The following is a 16549-nucleotide window of genomic DNA, read 5'->3' on the forward strand; positions in this document are numbered from 1 at the left end:
ACAAAACTGTGCCTGGCCAATGTCAGTGGACCTCAGGCCCCCAGGGGTCCCCTGGCTTTGCTGTCCAGGGCCCATCTTCCTCCTTTGTGGGGCCCCCCCAACCCAAGACACCACAGTACCACACACACCATGGGCACCCAATCACCAGTTTCACGGAGACTTGGCTTCTGCCTTCCTGGTACCCAGACTTACCTCACCCACATGCCCATCCCACCAGGTCTCATCCAGCCCAGGAACTCAAGGAAGGAGAGGAGAGAGAAACCCATGCAGCGACCAGTTCAAAACCAGCCACAAATCAATATATAATCCCAAGTGGCAGCCTCTGAGTCAGATACCATCAAACTAAGAGGAAAGCAATTTTTTAAATTTTTTTTATCTTTTCAAAATTTATTTTATTTCTTTATTTGAGAGAGAGGGAGAGAGCACAAGAAGGGGGAGGGCCACGGGGAGAAGGACAAGCAGGTTCCCCACTGAGCAGGGAGCCCGATGTGGAGCTCGATCCCAGAACCCAAGATCATGACCAGAGCCAAAGACAGACACTTAACCGACTGAGTCACCCAGGCATTCCAGGGGAAAGCAATTTAAATGCTCACCTTTTTAAGACTTCTAAGAAAAATCCCAGCTATTATCAAGTGTAATTTTAATGATTTTTTAAAAATTTTTAAAAATTTTATTTATTTGACAGACAGGGATCACAAGTAGGTAGAGAGGCAGGCGGAGAAAGAGAAGAGAAAGACTCCCTGCCAAGCAGAGAGTCCGATGCAGCCCACTTCCAGGACCCTGGGATCATGACCTGAGCCAAAGGCAGAGGCTTTAATTCCCTGAGCCACCCAGGCGCCCCAATGATGTTTTTATGAGGGATGACATTTGCTGTATAAAATGCAAACTGCACAGGATGTCTGAAAGAAGAAGGAAATATTCCCCATCCTTTCTGGCACTGAGCCTCCTGCTACCTGCCCGCAGAGGTAAGCTCGAATAAAAATCAGATAGGCAGCCTTCTAAACATCTTTATGTGATAAGCACACACAGACACATACGTACATTTCTTAAATGGGATCATATGAAACACATCATTCCACCAAGTCGCTTGCCTTCACTTGCCCATACATTCTGACCATCTATTCTCTCTCAGCGTCCCCCAGCATCTATAACAGTGCCTGGCACACAGGAGACAGGCAGTGGAGAGAGTCACTGACCAAATGAAAGAACTGATCAGCTGCCTAAAATCGCCCCGGCTAGAGATGTCCTATTTATGCCCCAGCCCTCCTGCCGGACACATAGCTCTGTTGCACTGACCATCCCCACCCAGCTGTTTCGGCACTCTGTGAAGATGGCACCTGTGGGAGAAATTGCCAGGTCACAGCTCTAATCACTAATGTCAGAAAGGCGGTGCCAACCTATTCTCCCAGTTTCCCACACCCTCTGCCACATCCGAGGTTTATTAAGATGAAAGCTTTTATTTCTCAAATGAACTAATACTATTTAGGGACTCCGCCCTGGATCCTCAACTCTCCTTTTGTCCCTCCTGCACAAATGAGAGGGCGCACTCTTTCTTATTTCTGAGCCACCCTAGGGAACCCAAATCCACAAGTGGAGACTCATTCTCTAGACAGTAAACGGTTTATAGATGCAAAATCTGAAATATCTCATTGACTTCTAAAAATGGACAGGTTAATTTTTTTTTTTTTAACTGTCAACTTCAGGCAAGTATCCACTGACCCCTCCCACAATACCAAAGAAGAAAAAATTAGGACCACCCACTCCTCTTCTCTCTCTGTCTCTCTCTCTTCCTTCCCATCCTGGTCTAGAGTAGGCAGCTTTAGCATCTCAAAATACAGGGCACCTACTTAAATGTGGCTTTCAGATAAACAGCAAATAAAATTCTTATAAAAGTACGTTCCATGCAATATTTAGGACACGCTCATGCTAAACAAATTCGTTGTTTATCTGAGGTCAAATATAACTGGGCATTTTATCTCGTAACTGGGATATAACTGCGATTTTATCCCGTAAGCCTCCTATAGCCCCCAGCCAGCATTTTAATATCAAGTGATTTTTAAACAGTGGCTGAGGGCCTCCTCTGCCCCATGCTCAGAGAGCAGAGGCAGCCTGCTGCCCCTCCCAGCCAGAAAAGTCTCCAGGAGCATCACACCTACCCCCACAGCACACTCTCCGCCCAGAGATGGCCCCACCAACTTCCCTGGCATTGGAGTTCCCATCCCCTCAGAGCCAGCTGGGGCCAGCTTCCTGCACCTCTCCCCTGACCCATCATGCAGGTTCCTTCCCACATATTCTTTCTGAGGGTAAACTACCTCTCACCCCAGCTGCTGGCGAGGGGAGGGGGGAGGGCGTGATGTGGGCACATGACCCTTAGGTGGCAGCCTGCTCCAGAGCCACCTGCCTGAGAGCAAGTCCTTCCCCCAACCCGTGCCTGATGCCTACAGAGGTCTAGAGGTCTGACTGGCCCAGGTTCCCAGGTTTGGCTCCAGAGGGCCAATCTAGCTCCAGAGTGCACCCTGGGCCCCTGAGGTTGCCTGTCGGGGCTGTTTCGGAGCTCCACATTTTCCTTCACCGTGTTCTGCCTGCTTCCCACCTGGCTGACCTCAGGCAAGGCTCAGGGACCACTTCCCAACCTGCACTCCTCCCTCCACCTTCTACCCTACCTGTCCCCCCACCTCCGCTCCCCTCTCCCCTCTCCCCCATCTCTACCCCACCCCACCCCACCCCCATTCCTGCCCCAGTCTACTAATACCCAGGGCTGGAAACCAACCACAAAGTGCCTACATCAGGTGGGTGTGGTGCTGGCTGATGGATTTTTTTTGGCTTTCCAGTACTTTCTAAATTTTCCACAACAAGCACACCTTACTTTGGTAATAAGAACATAAAAGCTTTTTTTCAAAAAACTTCAGAAAAATGTAAAACCCAATCAAGCATTCCTCTTCCACACTCACTCCTCCCACATCCCTCCCACCTGTTTCCAGGGAGGACTCCTCCCAGATCAGCGAAATCTCCCACCCCTGTCCCACCAGGCCCACAGGCTGTTTCACTTCTCCAGTGAGGGCTTTCTACCACGAGCCTATCCTTACTGGGGGGCTATATGCAAATTCATGAGTGGTTTCCTCAACTCCTATCAGGAGAAGAAAAATGCTTTATGTGTCCTGAGGCTGATGATGTGAGGGACCAACGCGCACTGATTCATACTACAAGTGAGCTAGGGCAACCCGGTGCCAGGCGCTGGGGTCACTGGAGACACTGGGGACAGAACACGGACCTGCCCCCTTGAACTTCACAGTCTTGAAGTGGGAAGATAGGGCAACATCCCAATGCCCCAGAGGGTGCTGGGTGAGGGGAGGTGAGCAAGATGCCCAAGTCAGGAAGCTTCTGGGAGGAACAGAAGTCCAGTCAGAACCCCCACCCCCCAGCCAGGGTGAGAAGGAACACGGAGGGGAGGAGGAGGGAGAGTGTTCAAGTCAGGGAACAGCCTGTGCGCTGGTCTGCAGGTGAGAGAAGCATGACTTACTTGAGGAACTGAGAGCAGTTCAGAGCAGCTGGAGGGCAGAGGGAGGGTGAAAAGAAAGCAGAAACCCAGACTTGGGGAAGACAACAGGGCCACATTAATGAGACTGCCCTTTGTCCTCAGGGCCATGGAGAGCCACTGAAGGACTCGAAGCAGGGGAGCGACACAGGGTCAGGTGTGCCAGGGTCAGGTGTGCGTCCTACAAAGGTCCCACTTCTGCTCACTGATGTGGATTCTTATTCTCCGCAGCCACAACCCACAGTCACCATCGGGCGCAGCCCACCCTCCATCTGTGAACTTGAGCCACGGTGCACCTGAAACCTGGATCTCCCTGGAGACAGCAAGCCCCAGCCGGCAGCTCCACAGCCCTCTTGCTCTCCCAATAGGGAATACAGGGGAAGAGCACAGACTCTGGAGCCTAGGTTCAAATCCTAGCTCCTCCACTTTTACCAACTGTGTGATCTTAGATAACTTCTCTGTGCCTCAGTCTCCTCATTGGTAAAATGGGGCTAATAACGGGACCTACTTCATCAGGCTATGGTGAGGACTGAAGGAGTTATAGTTGGACCAGGACCTGGCATGTGACAAATGACATGTGCTGTTAGTTTTTACTGCTATTACCACACCCTCTTCTGGAGACCCCTCCAGGGCCGACCCCAAGCAGGCACTAACCAACCCATTCTCCATTTGCCTCCCCCTCCTCCCTGAAGCATCCCTTCCATACTCTCTTCCTCGTACCATGACTAGGTAGGGGTGAAGACAAAGCCAGAGAGGGGGAACTTCTGGGTTCTAGAACAATCCCACCTAGACCTGACTCTGAGGCCTCACCCTAGGTCCCTCGAGCTCCAGGGAGTGAGCACTGGACTTGGAGCCAGAAACTAAGCGTCACCCCTGCCTCTGCTGCTGACCTTCTCTGGGCCTCGATCTTTCCGCGCCCCCACACCCAGCCACCATAAAGCCAGGACAAGAACATCTCGAAAATGTCTCATTGGCATGGCTGTCAAAGGAGCAAGGGCTGAGAAAGGTCTGCTAAATGTCTCTCACAGAGCCCAGAATCCTTGGCCTGTTCTTTTGGCTGGGTTTCCTCCCCTGCCCCCAATGTATTTGTGAGATTTGCTTCAAGCTCACCATGAGGACCCCCAGAGGCTGAGGGCAGCCCGGCTGGGGCCTTCCCAGATGCCCCAGTGCTGGGACAGAGACAGACACCCACGGTCTGATCTGAGCACCCCAGGAAGAGAGTGCCAGTCAACCCAGGGGCCTAAGTAAAGCCAGACCTTCACCAGACCTTCATCGAACCTGGCTTAGGCCAAGACCTCAAACCAGGGGCCCAGAAAGACCCTCCGGAGCCATTGGGACTGTGCCATTGATCCCCAAATGCCGTAGGTGTCCATCAGTTGCAGGACCAGAAAGGGCCTAATGGGACTGTCTGACTTTGGTGGATCTTGGCCCTGGGGAATGGAAAGAAAGCCCAAGAGGAGGCTCAGGTGCTCGCTTCGGCAGCACATATACCAAGAGGAGGCTCAGTCCCCACCTGCAGGTTACCAGCTATCTCCCAGAGTTCAAACCCATCCATCCACTCATTCCACAAACACTCACTTGGTGCCAGACCCTGGTCAGGCGCAGGGTCAATGACGGAAATGAATCAAACAGATTCCTGCCCCGAAGGCACTTCTGGTCTAGAGGGTGACAGAAGGGACATAAATAACTAAACCACAAGGCAGACTAGGTCGAGGAAGGCAGGGCAGGAGGCAAGTATCTCACCTGGGTATGGGAAGCTTCAGGGAGGGGGCGGCTTGTGAGTGGTGATTTGCATGTGACAGGAAGGTCAGGTGGGTAAGAGACAGAACCTCCAACATCACCTCCAACATCGCGGACAGACAGTGCTGTTTGCACCCCGGGGGAGCTGGGGATGTGGGTTATTTATGGTTTGCCCAGAAAAAAGCAGCCACATGTGTCCCTGAACGAGGGGGTAAGAGCTGGGCTGTGGGGGCAGGGAGTGGTTGCTGCTTGAAGCTGGGTCTGGCCAGGCTCCGGGGTTCGCCAGCGCAGCCCTCACACCCAGATGACCTTTGAATCTTGTCATGCCCTCCTAAGGCAAAAATAAGAGAAAGAGGTAGTTCCAACCCGAAGCAAGTCGCCTAGGGAGTGAGGAGGGGAGGGTGCCGGGAAGACCACGGCTTGTGCTTATTTGCAGGCTATGTAGCATCACCTCCTTTTCCTCTCCCCCCCACCATCCCAGCTACGGAGGAAGGGGTGGAGGGACAGAAAAAAATATCTCTAATTGCAAACCAGACAGAGCACAGAACGCATCAACTGCTGTGTTTCTTCCAGCCCACTCTGAGCCATAAATAGCTTACGCACCACGCTGGTACAAGCGCCCCCCCCCACACCCTGCTGCGACCCAGACCGCCCAGGCCAGAGACTCGTCCCAAGGAACCCAATTCTTGCGTTTTACCCAGGGTAAAGGCCTCCACCGCTAGCTGCCTTTCCCAAGGGGTCCGGCGCAGGGGCATCCTGACACCGCCTGGGGGATGCCTGCGAGCCCCGGTGCCCGCAAAGCAGCCCCGGCCGCGCGCCCGCTTCTCTCCAGGTAACTGCCCGGTCCTCCCCAGCGCTCCCTGGAGACGTCAGCCTCTGTGCCCGCCGCAGACACGCACTCCCGGACTGGCTCCCCGCTCCCTGCGCACCCGGCGATCCCAGGGTCAGAACCCCCTACCTGGGGGCAGATGCGCCCGGCAGCATCGGTGGCGCCACGGGGCAGAGCGGAGCGTCAGGGGCCGGCCTCAAGCCCGGACGACTTCCCGGGGGAAGAGGAAGCTGCGCCGCCTCCGCTGCTGCCGCCGCCGCCGCCGCCACCGCGTCTCTCCGGACCGCGCCGGGGCTGCGGGAAGGAGGAAGGTCAGAGCCGAGGAGGCGGAGGGTGGGGGGGCGGTTGGGAGGCGTGCACAGATGGGCGCAGATTAGAGAGGCATTTTTAGCGAGCCAATGGCAGCTCGGCGCAGGGCGGCGCGGTGCCTGCGCAGGTGGAAGCGCCGAGGCTGCTGAGGAGGCAGCACCCGGCTTAGCAGGCGCCCCTGGGGTGGGGGGCGGGGGGGCTCCCCCAATTCCCGGGCCGCCTCCCGGGGGTGCTTCCGGCTGGGCCACTGGGGCTCTGCGGCGGACGGGCGGGCGCCGGGTGCACCCCCCCTTTCCTCCTCTCCCCAGCCCTCCTACAAGCGCTCCCCGGAAGGGGGGGGCGGGGGGGCGGGGGTGTCGCTCCACTCCCCTCACTCCCCTTTCCACACCTTCTGGGACATTCCTTCGGCCCCGTCTGACAATCCGTCTGTCGGTCTCTGGCCTCTCCCAAGCCTGCGTCTTCTGGTACGAGCGGGTGCGTGTGTGGTGGGTGTGGGTGGTGTGGGTGGGGGGGCGCTCTCCCCTCCCCCCTACATCAGCTTCGCCCAGAATTGCCCCCATTAACCCCCCAAGGGTAGCCACTAATCCTCGTGCCTTAGTTCCTGCCGCATCTGCTGTCATCCAGACAGACCCTTCTAGGCCTTTTCCTTGGGGCTCTGCGGGAGACTTGCCCCCAAAGGCCTTCACTCTCCTTGACTTGAACCCTGAGTGTTTCCGGGAGCCTGGAACCTGCAGAGGGACTGGGGCAGCTCTCTCCACTGCAGATACCTGCCAGCGGCTGATGATTTGTTCAATGCCTGTCTGCTAAGGGTCTTTTAGGTGCCTGGGCGGGCTGGGCTACAGCAGAATACAAAACAGACCAAATCTTTGCCCTCGGGTATAGTTGGCCTTTGTAAAAGAAAACAGATGTTGAATATAATAAATGTATTTATTATATAAAATATGTATTTATATATTTATATATATGATATTTTAAGATGGTGCATACAAAGTAGGACAATAAAGGCAGGGGAAGGGAAAGATAGAGCGTTGGCAGGGCGATCAGGTCCCAGACATTAGTGGGGAATGGGGGTGGTGGAATTTGATTGTAAGCCCCTCGGATAGGCATGAAACTCTCCTTTGCCACAGACCTCACCACTCTTTATTGTCTGCACCTGGGATAACCACACATATTTCCTGCCACCCACCCACCCCCACTCCTCCTCACCAGAGGCATGGAAACTCATGACCCATTGTTTATTCATTCAGTGAGAATTCTCTGAGTGCTGATGCCATGTTAGGTATAGAGCCTAGAGGTACTCAATACCTAGTCAGGGAGGTGAGATGACAGCACCCAAGGCAAGGATGAAGAGGGCAACCAAGGGAGTGGAGTGTCCCAGAGAAGGTCAAAGGGCTGTGGTTCAGGGCCAACCAGGAAGTCTTCCCGAAGGAAGCAGCATTCCAATGAGGGTGCTGGGATTCTGATGAGCAAGATGCAGCAAGAGGCAGTGAAGGATTACTGAGACAGGCCAGCAAAGCCAGGAGACATTTGGCAGATGGCAGGGCTGGGGTCCTGGACCGTGTTGGACCGCCTCCGTGTAAGGGATGTGCTCGTGTCTGGAACTAGGAAATCCCATGCTCTTCCCCAACCCAAAAGTTCCTGGTCAGCATGGAGTTTCTCATTGCCAGGAGGAGGTGTTTTGAGCATGCTGTGGGGGGAAAACATAGATTCACACAGTTGCTTGTTTGTTGGGTTAAAAAGGACATATTCCTTAACCCCTCTGAGGTTCAGCCTCCTTAATAGCTGTACGGTCGGCTTATTTCATTGATCTGTGCCTTGGTTCCCTTGGTTCCCTCATTTGGAAAAGGGACACAGCAACAGCTCCTGCCTCACAGGTCGTGTGAATGTTACCCAAGACAACAAAGACGAATTGTTTAGCACATAAGTACTCAGAGAATTTTGTTGTTTTTATTACCTTGATAATTACACTTGCTTTGCAGGGTTGTTGGAATTAGGCAAAGGGTGTAAAGGACCTAGCCTGATACCTGGCACATAATAGGTGTGCAATAAATCATATCGATTATTATCATTAACTACACATACCCCTAAATCTCTCCCCTTTGAGTCTCCACAGCGCTGTGAAATTCCCCTGGTGGACAGAATTTTCTCAGTGTGAAGAGGCTAATTCCCCAAGCACTCTTAAAAGTGCACTCTAGGATGGATAGATATGATACCCGCTCCTCCCCTACATCAGCATGCCTAGTGTGTCATGGGGGACTTTGACGCAGACGGAATAGAGCCCAGGACTGGTACATTTTGAAAAAGCAGTGACTGGATCACCGCTGATCACAGGACTGATCAAAGATGCTCAGTGTCCCTTGGCGCTCAGGCATTTGGTGGAGGATGGCGAGAGTGGGAAGGGTACAGGCATATCCCAGGCAGATGGTAAGAAACGCTGGGGGGCTGGAGGTTCACAGGAGCTGGAACCAGTGAGGGCAACTGTGGGGAGAAAAATAGAGAGACAAACCTGATCAGGCAGATGATGGAGGGAAGGGTGTGGAGGTGAGGGAGCCGAGGAGCTGGGCTTATTCCCTTTGGAGTTGAGGTATGCCCAAGTGAAAAAAAAAATGAGAGTAGAAAACACATGCACACACACACCTGTCCGTGTGTAAACCAAAATAAAATGTTATTTTGGAAATTGATACAGAACTTCCCTGCTTCTTAAAATTGAACTAGTTTCCTTCTATCTAGATTTTCTGATTGCAAAACTTATGCTCTTCAAAGCTGACCCCTCCATCTCCCTCTCCCTCTCTTACTCTCTGCCCCATCCAGAGAGTAAGACTTTTATCCATTTTGCTCCACAAGGCACTTCTCATATCTCTTGTTTCCCCGACAATTCACTTTTCTCAGTCCTACTAAGTTCCAACCCATCTGGGATTCAATCGGAACTTCCTCCTCACTGAGAGCCCCAAAACCATGCCTTGGTCATGCTAATCTCCTCTGCTAGATTCTGCATGCCCCTCAGAGCCAGGAGGCAGCCACAGCCCTCCCCAGATGAGTTTCTAATGCAGACAAGATAAAAAGGTCATGTAGACAGGAGGAGAAACCAGCACTGAGCAAGCCTGTGGAATAAATCAAGGAGCGAATAATGAATTAGTGATCCATTAACACTGGGAGAGGTGGAGGGGAGATGGGAAAGATTTGGAGTCCCCTTTGTTCCATCCAATATGGATGGCTTCAAGGAGGAGGTGAGGTTTGGAGGAGTTTCTCTATATGCACCACATCCCTGATCAGAAAGGAAGGGCAGGGAGTGTGTCCCAATTTGGGCAGAGCAGGAGTCTGAAGCCCAGAGAGGAAAAGTGACTCGTCAAGGTCACACAGCACACTGGAGACAGAGCTGGGCTAAAAACAGGTCTCCTGACTTCTGGTCAGGTGCTGTCGTCACCAGATGCCTCTACCTCCCCCGAAAACCTGCACAGAGGTAGGGCAGGACAGAAGGGGGAGGGGAGAGGGAGCTATTGGCCCAGTGGCCCATGATTTATTTTCTGAGCAGCCTGCCAACAGCATGTGCAACGGTAAGCAAGACAACCCCAAGGGACAAAAGTACTTGAAAAACAGCCTCACAGCCCCTTCTGCCCTCTCCTTATCTTCCCACCAGCTGGCTTCACACTTGCAAATCGGTTTCCAACACTTGCCTGGTGGACAGAGGCTGTTGCCAGCTGTGCCCCTGATCCAGAGACCAGGGTGTTGGAAGTCTTGGAATTGTAGCTTTCTCTAGTTATGACTCATGCCAGGGGGGTTAAAAATGCCCTGAAGACCTATTGTCTTGACAAGGCACTGTATTTTGGGAGATGCCCAGATTTAGGACCCAGGCTATGCATGAAAGAGGGTTTGCCCTAGGACACACACAGACAGCAGCAAACTCAGAGCACTCTTCTGGGGCTGGACACTTTCTAAGCCCTTTGTGCATATTAACTATAGAGATAGGTACAATTACCAGCCCCATTCACAGACAGGGAAAAACGAAGGCTCAGAGAGGTGAGGTAACTCGCCCAAGGTCACACAGCTGGTAAGTAACAGAGCTGGGATTCAAACCCAGGCAGTCTGGTTAAAAAACCAAGCTCTTAATCACTTAAGTAGGAAAGAAGCAAACACTTCCTGAGGTCTTACTGTGCACAGGTAGACTTTACATGATCTCATTTAGGCTGTTATCCCCATTTTACAGATGAGGAAACCGAGGTCTCCATTCAAGCCCTCTCAAAGTACAGCAAAGGACTTCCAGATGGTCGGTAGGGTTTCTGCTCTGGAGCACTGCGCAGTGGCCTGGACACCATCGCCACCTAGTGGCACTGTACCTTAAATGCAGGCAGACTACCTAAACAGATGCTGGGTATCAACTTTGACACCCAACAAATATTTTGTGTTTTGGCTTGGATTTTTAATTTCTGTGTCCTGAACAATACAGAGATGTGGTTCACTAATAGTCTTTTACATTGAATATGTGGTAATGGGCAGAGTTCACCATTATCAGCCTCAAAATGAATACCATTTTCTAGTTTTTTTAGTTTTCCAAGGGATTTCATATACATTATCTCTCTTTTTTTTTTAAAGATTTTATTTGTTTATTTGACAGACAGAGATCACAAGTAGACAGAGAGGCAGGCAGAGAGATAGAGAGGGAAGCAGGCTCCCCGCCGAGCAGAGAGCCTGATGCGGGACTCGATTCCAGGACCCTGGGATCATGACCTGAGCCGAAGGCAGCAGCTCAACCCACTGAGCCACCCAGGCGCCCCTCATATACATTATCTCATTTGACTCTTAACACATCTGGTATTACTTTGACTTCTATGTTAATGAGAGAATGAGACTTTTCAAAGGAGCCTTGACTGAGCTGGCATTGAACCTAATCCCAGGGACACCTGGGTGGCTCAGTCGGTTAAGCATCTGCCTTCAGCTCAGGTCATGGTCCCAGGGTCCTGGAATGGAGTGCCATGTCAGGCTCCCTGCTCATGAGGGAGCCTGCTTCTCCCTCTGCCACTCCCCCTCCTTGTGCTCGCTGTCTCTCTCCGTCAAATAGTAAATAAAATCTTTAAAAAAAAAAAAAAAAAAAGGAAGAGAAAAGAAAAAAAGGAAGGAAACCTAATCTCAGTGGCAGCTCTGAAACCTAGATCTTGTAACTGGAGAGGCCCCATTGGGTCAAGCTTCCAACTTCCAGGCCCAGAGAGACTAGGTGATTTGCCCAAGGATTCCATGAGTCAGTGACTCATGTCTCGATCCTAGGTCTCCTGAATTATAGGGCTGGGCTCCTCTCCACCCCAGGACTGTGCTCCAGGTTCTACTTCCTCCAAAGCAAACACCACCTGAAGGAGCAATAAGGTTCAAGCAGGGGCACGGCCATGAGGCTCCCTGCAGCAAAACGCCCCCTTCAGCCCATGGTCTCTGCTTGGCTGCTTTCCACTCTGAGGGCCTGGGGTCTTGCTTCCAACTGGTTCTTCAGCACGCAGCCAGTGTTCGGCTTAGGAGGAGAAAAACACAACACTGGTAGATTGGCTTGCTCACCACCTCCGTCCCCAGCCACGTGTCCCCTTTCATGCTGGTCCCCCTCCACCCCCAATCCCAGAGCTCAAAGATTGGATGAGAGTATACCTCATGGCATACAGAGCCAGGGGTCTAGAAGCTGATCCTGGTTCCGCCACCAACTGTGGCCATGTGACCTGGGGTGGGGGTGGAGAGGAATTTTGCCTCTTGAACCCAGGTTTCCTCATCCACACAATAAGTTTGGATCACAGCATAGTGTGTTAGAGCTGAAGACTGCAACCCAGCGAAGTGCCCCCTGCCCCCCGAGGGTGTATCAGAGACACCACGACACAGCCAAGCAATGAAATGGTTTTTTTTCTTTTTTATTTATTTTCCAAGTAGACTCTACGCCCAAATCAGGGCTTGAGGTCACGACCCCGAGATCAAGAGTTGCATGCACCCAGCACCTGGGTAGCTTAGTTGGTGGGCTTCCTGCTCTTGGGTTTGGCTCAGGTCATAATCACAGGGTGGTGACATGGAGTCCCAAGTCAGCTCCATGCTCAGTGGGGAGTCTGCCTGAGATGCTTTCCTCCTCCCTCTCCATCCCTCTTTCCTGCTCTCTCTCTAAAATACATTTAAAAAAAAAGAAAGAAAGTAGTAGTGGAATAATATATGTCCACATATGCTTAAAAATGCACAGGGTATTTCTAGCAGGGGACCTGGAAAGGTAACTGGAAATTTACCTCCTGGGAAGAAAAGCATGTGGCTGGATACTTGTATTCCTTATTGATATCTGAACGATTTCAGCGTGTCACCTATTTAAAAAAAATTAAATTACATATTTTAAAGGTAGAAATAAATACCACGGGGAGTAATAATCATAATCACCACTCCCATGGGTTTGCTTTATCCTTGACTCTAGTCCAAGTGCCCCACTGACAATACCTGCCTTACTTCTCACAATGAAGCTATGAGCCAGGCATCATTATTAACCCATTTTGCAGATGAGGAAACCAAGGCTTAGAGAGGTAGCAGGTGGTTATAAGTGCTACAAAGAATAACAGGACCCAATGAACATTCCTGAGAAGTCATCAAAACAACATAAAAATGACTCTAAGAAAGAATCAAAAGACAAAATTCACATCTGCAAAATCTGATCAGGGAAATTATAGTTGGTAGAAATATGAGCACAGAGAAAACTCACGATCACAGGAGCGCTAGACAGTAAAACTTGATATGGATTTTCCTTCCACAAAATAGGCAATAAATCACGTGGGGTTTTTAAAAATTATTAGAAAAGAATTGATCCCATGATAATAATCTCAACAAAGTAAAAATCACAGTGGACAAAATTTCACCATATACTTTAGAAACTTGTTCAAAGAATTATCTCATCTTAATACGATTCACTCCAGAAAATGTTTTCTCAGTGAAAATTGATAATGGAAACAATATGATTAAAATTTTGTATTTAAAAATGAGTCAATAGGCAAATCTGTACAGGCAGAAGGTAAATTATCAGTTGCCAGGTGATGAAGATAGGGGTGAATGAAGAGTGACACCTATTGGTGCAGGACTTCTATTTTGGGGTGACGGAAATATTCTGGAACTAGATAGTGGTGATGGTTACCCAACATTCTGAGTGTACTAAATGTTACTGAATTGTCTGCTTTAAAATGGTGAATTTTAGGGGTGCCTGGGTGGCTCAGTGGGTTAATCCTCTGCCTTCGGCTCAGGTCATGATCTCAGGGATCTTGGGATCGAGCCCCACATCAGGCTGTCTGTTCAACGGGGAGCCTGCTTCCCCCTCTCTCTGTGTCTGCTGCTCTGCCTACTTGTGCTCTCTCTTTGTCAAATAAATAAATAAAATCTTAATAAATAAGTAAATGGTGAATTTTATGTTCTGTGAATGTCTCATATCATTTATTATGTCATGTACATATTACATATGTTACATATTGGTTACAAAATTGTAAAAAAACAAGATCAGAATTTTCACTAATCTCTTGATAGAGTCCTTTGATGTACACGGCTTTTAATTTTGATGAAATCCAATTGGTCTGTTGTTTCTTTTTCAGTTTCTTCTGTCGTCTGTGTTTTTGGTGTTGTAGCCAAGAAACCTTGCCAAATCCAATGTTGTGAAGCATTTCCCCGAAGTTTTCTTCTAAGAGTTTTCTGGTTTTAGCTCTTATGTTTAGGTCCTTGATCCATTTTGAATTGATTATTGTATATGGTGTGAGGTAGGGATCCAGCTTCATTTGTTTGCATGTGACTACCAGTTTTCCCAACAATTTACTGAAAAGAATGTCCTTCCTCCTTTGAGGAGGCTTAGTACCCTTCTCAAAAATCATTTGGCCATACACACAAGGGTTTATTTCTGGGCTCTCTATTCTGTTCCATTGATCTTATGTCTGTCTTTATGCCATTACCACACCATTTGATTACTGTTGCTCTTCCATTTGCAGGCTGTGTGAGATGAGCCTGAGCCCAGGCTGAACCCCTGGGCTCAACTTTCCCACCTGCAACATGGAGCAAACAGGGACCTCTTTGCCAGTGTTGTCAGAGAGACTACTAGTAATGTGAGGGCGTAGTGGTGATTACTCCACTAATCGCACAGCATGTCCACCTCTATAAAATCTGGATTATGGCTGGGAAAGAGAGTTTGGTGCTTTCTCCAAAGAGGAGAGCCCTTGTTCTTCTGCTCCTCTCTGGGTCTGGGTCCCTGCCCCAGACAGTTGAACTTGTACTTGGCCTGACAGGAGAAAGCTGGGCAGGCCATGGCAATGCTGAGCCTTGTCTGTCTCCCCCCACCCCGCTCTGTCCCCTTCACCCCACCTGCAGTGAAGCAGGCCAAGGCAGGAGCTGAGTATAAGGTCCACCTGTGAGAGCATACCACAGGCTCTGAACTCCATGACGGAAGAAAAGCAGCTGTGGTAACTGTGAAATTCTCATCCACAGACAGATTCCCTGTCCCATCTCCCAAAGTTGCAGCCTTTACTCAAATTGTGACATAGCCCAACACCCTGAGCCCCCAAAGCCCTGCCACAGAGCCTAGCTGGCGCCTGGGCCCAGAGACAACACAGGCCTGAATCCCAGATCCACCAGAGGCCAAGCGTGCCTCTGCACCCTGCCAATTCCTCCATCTTTGTGGGGGACCTCCTCAAGCCTCACCCTGCACTGTGCTCCCCCGAGGGACCTCAGTTTCTGCACATTGCTCAGCAAACTCACAGAACAGACCTGGCCTGGCATTTTCACCTCTTTCACCCTCATTGTATAACCTCTATCATTATGCCCGGGTCACAGATGAGGACACTGGGAACACCTTACCCGGGATCACATAGCTAACTGGCAATGACCTGAGGCCAGAAGATACTAATGATTGATCACCTGCCTCACTCCTCCTTTTTTCTGGGCCCTGTGCAGTAGGCCAAAAGATGGCCACCACCACCCTCCCCCGAAAAGATGTCTACATCCAAATCCTCAGAACCTGTGAATGTGTTACCTTATGTGGCAAAAGGGAGTGTCTAGAAGTTATTAAATTAAGGCTTCTGAGATGAAGAGATTATTCTAGGTTATCTGGGTGGACGCAATATAATCACAAGGGTCCTTATAAGAGGGAGAGGCTTCTGACTACAGAAGAGAGGAAGGCAGGGGTTGGAGTGAGGTGGTCCATCTGTAAGTGCATAGTTCACTCGTGTTAAGTATCTATTTCTTAAAGATTTATTTATTTATTTTTAGAGAGAGGGAGAGAGAAAGAAACCACGGGGAGGGCACAAAGAGAGGGAGAGAGAATCTCTAGCAGAGTCCTCGCCCAACACAAAGCCCAGCCAGGGGCTCAGTCTCACAACCGTGAGACTGTGACCTGAGCCAAAATCAAGACTCAGAGGCTTAACCAACTAAGCCACCCAGGCACCCCAAGGATATTTAAATTACTGTGCCATAGATGTCTAGAACTTTCTCAGCTTGCCAAACTCTAGATCCATTAAATGCTAATTTCCCCTTAGCAACCACCCAATTTCCGTTTCTATAATTTTGACTACTTCAGGCACTTCCTATCAGTGCAATCATAAAGCATTTGTCCTTTTGTGACTGGCTTATTTTGCTTGGCATAATGTCCTTGAGTTTCATCCATACTGTAGCTCGGGCCAGGATTTCCATCTTTTTTCAGGCCACATAATATTCCCTTGTGTGTATATGCCACATTTTCTCCCCCTCTTCACTGAGCCTTGGACATTTGGGTTCCTTCTGCCTCTTGGCTACTGTGAACGATGGCTGCTGTGAACATGGCGTATGCAAATGTCTCTTGGAGACTCTGCTTTCAGTTCTTTTTGTGACATACCCAGAAGCAGGATTGCTGAACCATACAATAATGCTAATTTTCATTTTCTGAGGAACCTCTGTACTCCATTTTCCATTCCTGCCAACAGTGCACAGGGCTCCAATTTTTCCAAGTCCACGCCAACACTTGTTGTTTTCTGTTTTATTTTATTTTTTAAGATTTTATTTATTTATTTGACAGAGAGAGGCACAGCAAGAGAGGGAGCACAGGCAGGGGGAGCAGGAGAGGGAGAAGCAGGCTTCCTGCTGAGCTGGGAGCCCAATGCGGGGCTCAATCCCAGGACCCTGGGATCATGACCTGA

General features: G+C 50.2%; 2 protein-coding genes across 3 annotated transcripts in view; one reads left to right on the forward strand and one right to left on the reverse strand.

The window, feature by feature from the left end:
* The window catches only part of PACSIN1 (protein kinase C and casein kinase substrate in neurons 1), a 54423-nt gene extending 48081 nt beyond the window's left edge, over positions 1-6342 (reverse strand). Inside the window, exon 1 of one of the 2 annotated variants that reach the window (XM_032340583.1) lies at positions 6234-6342. The gene's annotated coding sequence lies outside the window, so the exon portion shown is untranslated. The remainder of the gene's footprint in view (positions 1-6233) is intronic. The other variant, XM_032340585.1, reaches the window with a different exon arrangement.
* Positions 4257-7309, forward strand: LOC116589395. Its single transcript, XM_032341362.1, has 4 exons — positions 4257-4264; positions 5923-6415; positions 6722-6877; positions 7038-7309. Exons 1-4 carry the CDS (start codon positions 4257-4259, stop codon positions 7218-7220), a joined length of 840 nt encoding a protein of 279 aa, XP_032197253.1. The 3' UTR covers positions 7221-7309.
* The last annotated feature ends 9240 nt before the right edge of the window (positions 7310-16549 follow it).

This window comes from Mustela erminea, chromosome 4 (genome assembly GCF_009829155.1).
Source record: "Mustela erminea isolate mMusErm1 chromosome 4, mMusErm1.Pri, whole genome shotgun sequence".
Lineage (NCBI taxonomy): Eukaryota > Metazoa > Chordata > Mammalia > Carnivora > Mustelidae > Mustela > Mustela erminea.

Excerpts from the sequence above, each read along its gene's own strand:
- LOC116589395 (XM_032341362.1), top strand. Across the intron at positions 6,416-6,721 it reads GGGCTGCGGGAAGGAGGAAG|CCCTCCTACAAGCGCTCCCC; the intron begins GTCAGAGCCGAG and ends TCCTCTCCCCAG. Across the intron at positions 6,878-7,037 it reads TCCCAAGCCTGCGTCTTCTG|ACAGACCCTTCTAGGCCTTT; the intron begins GTACGAGCGGGT and ends GCTGTCATCCAG.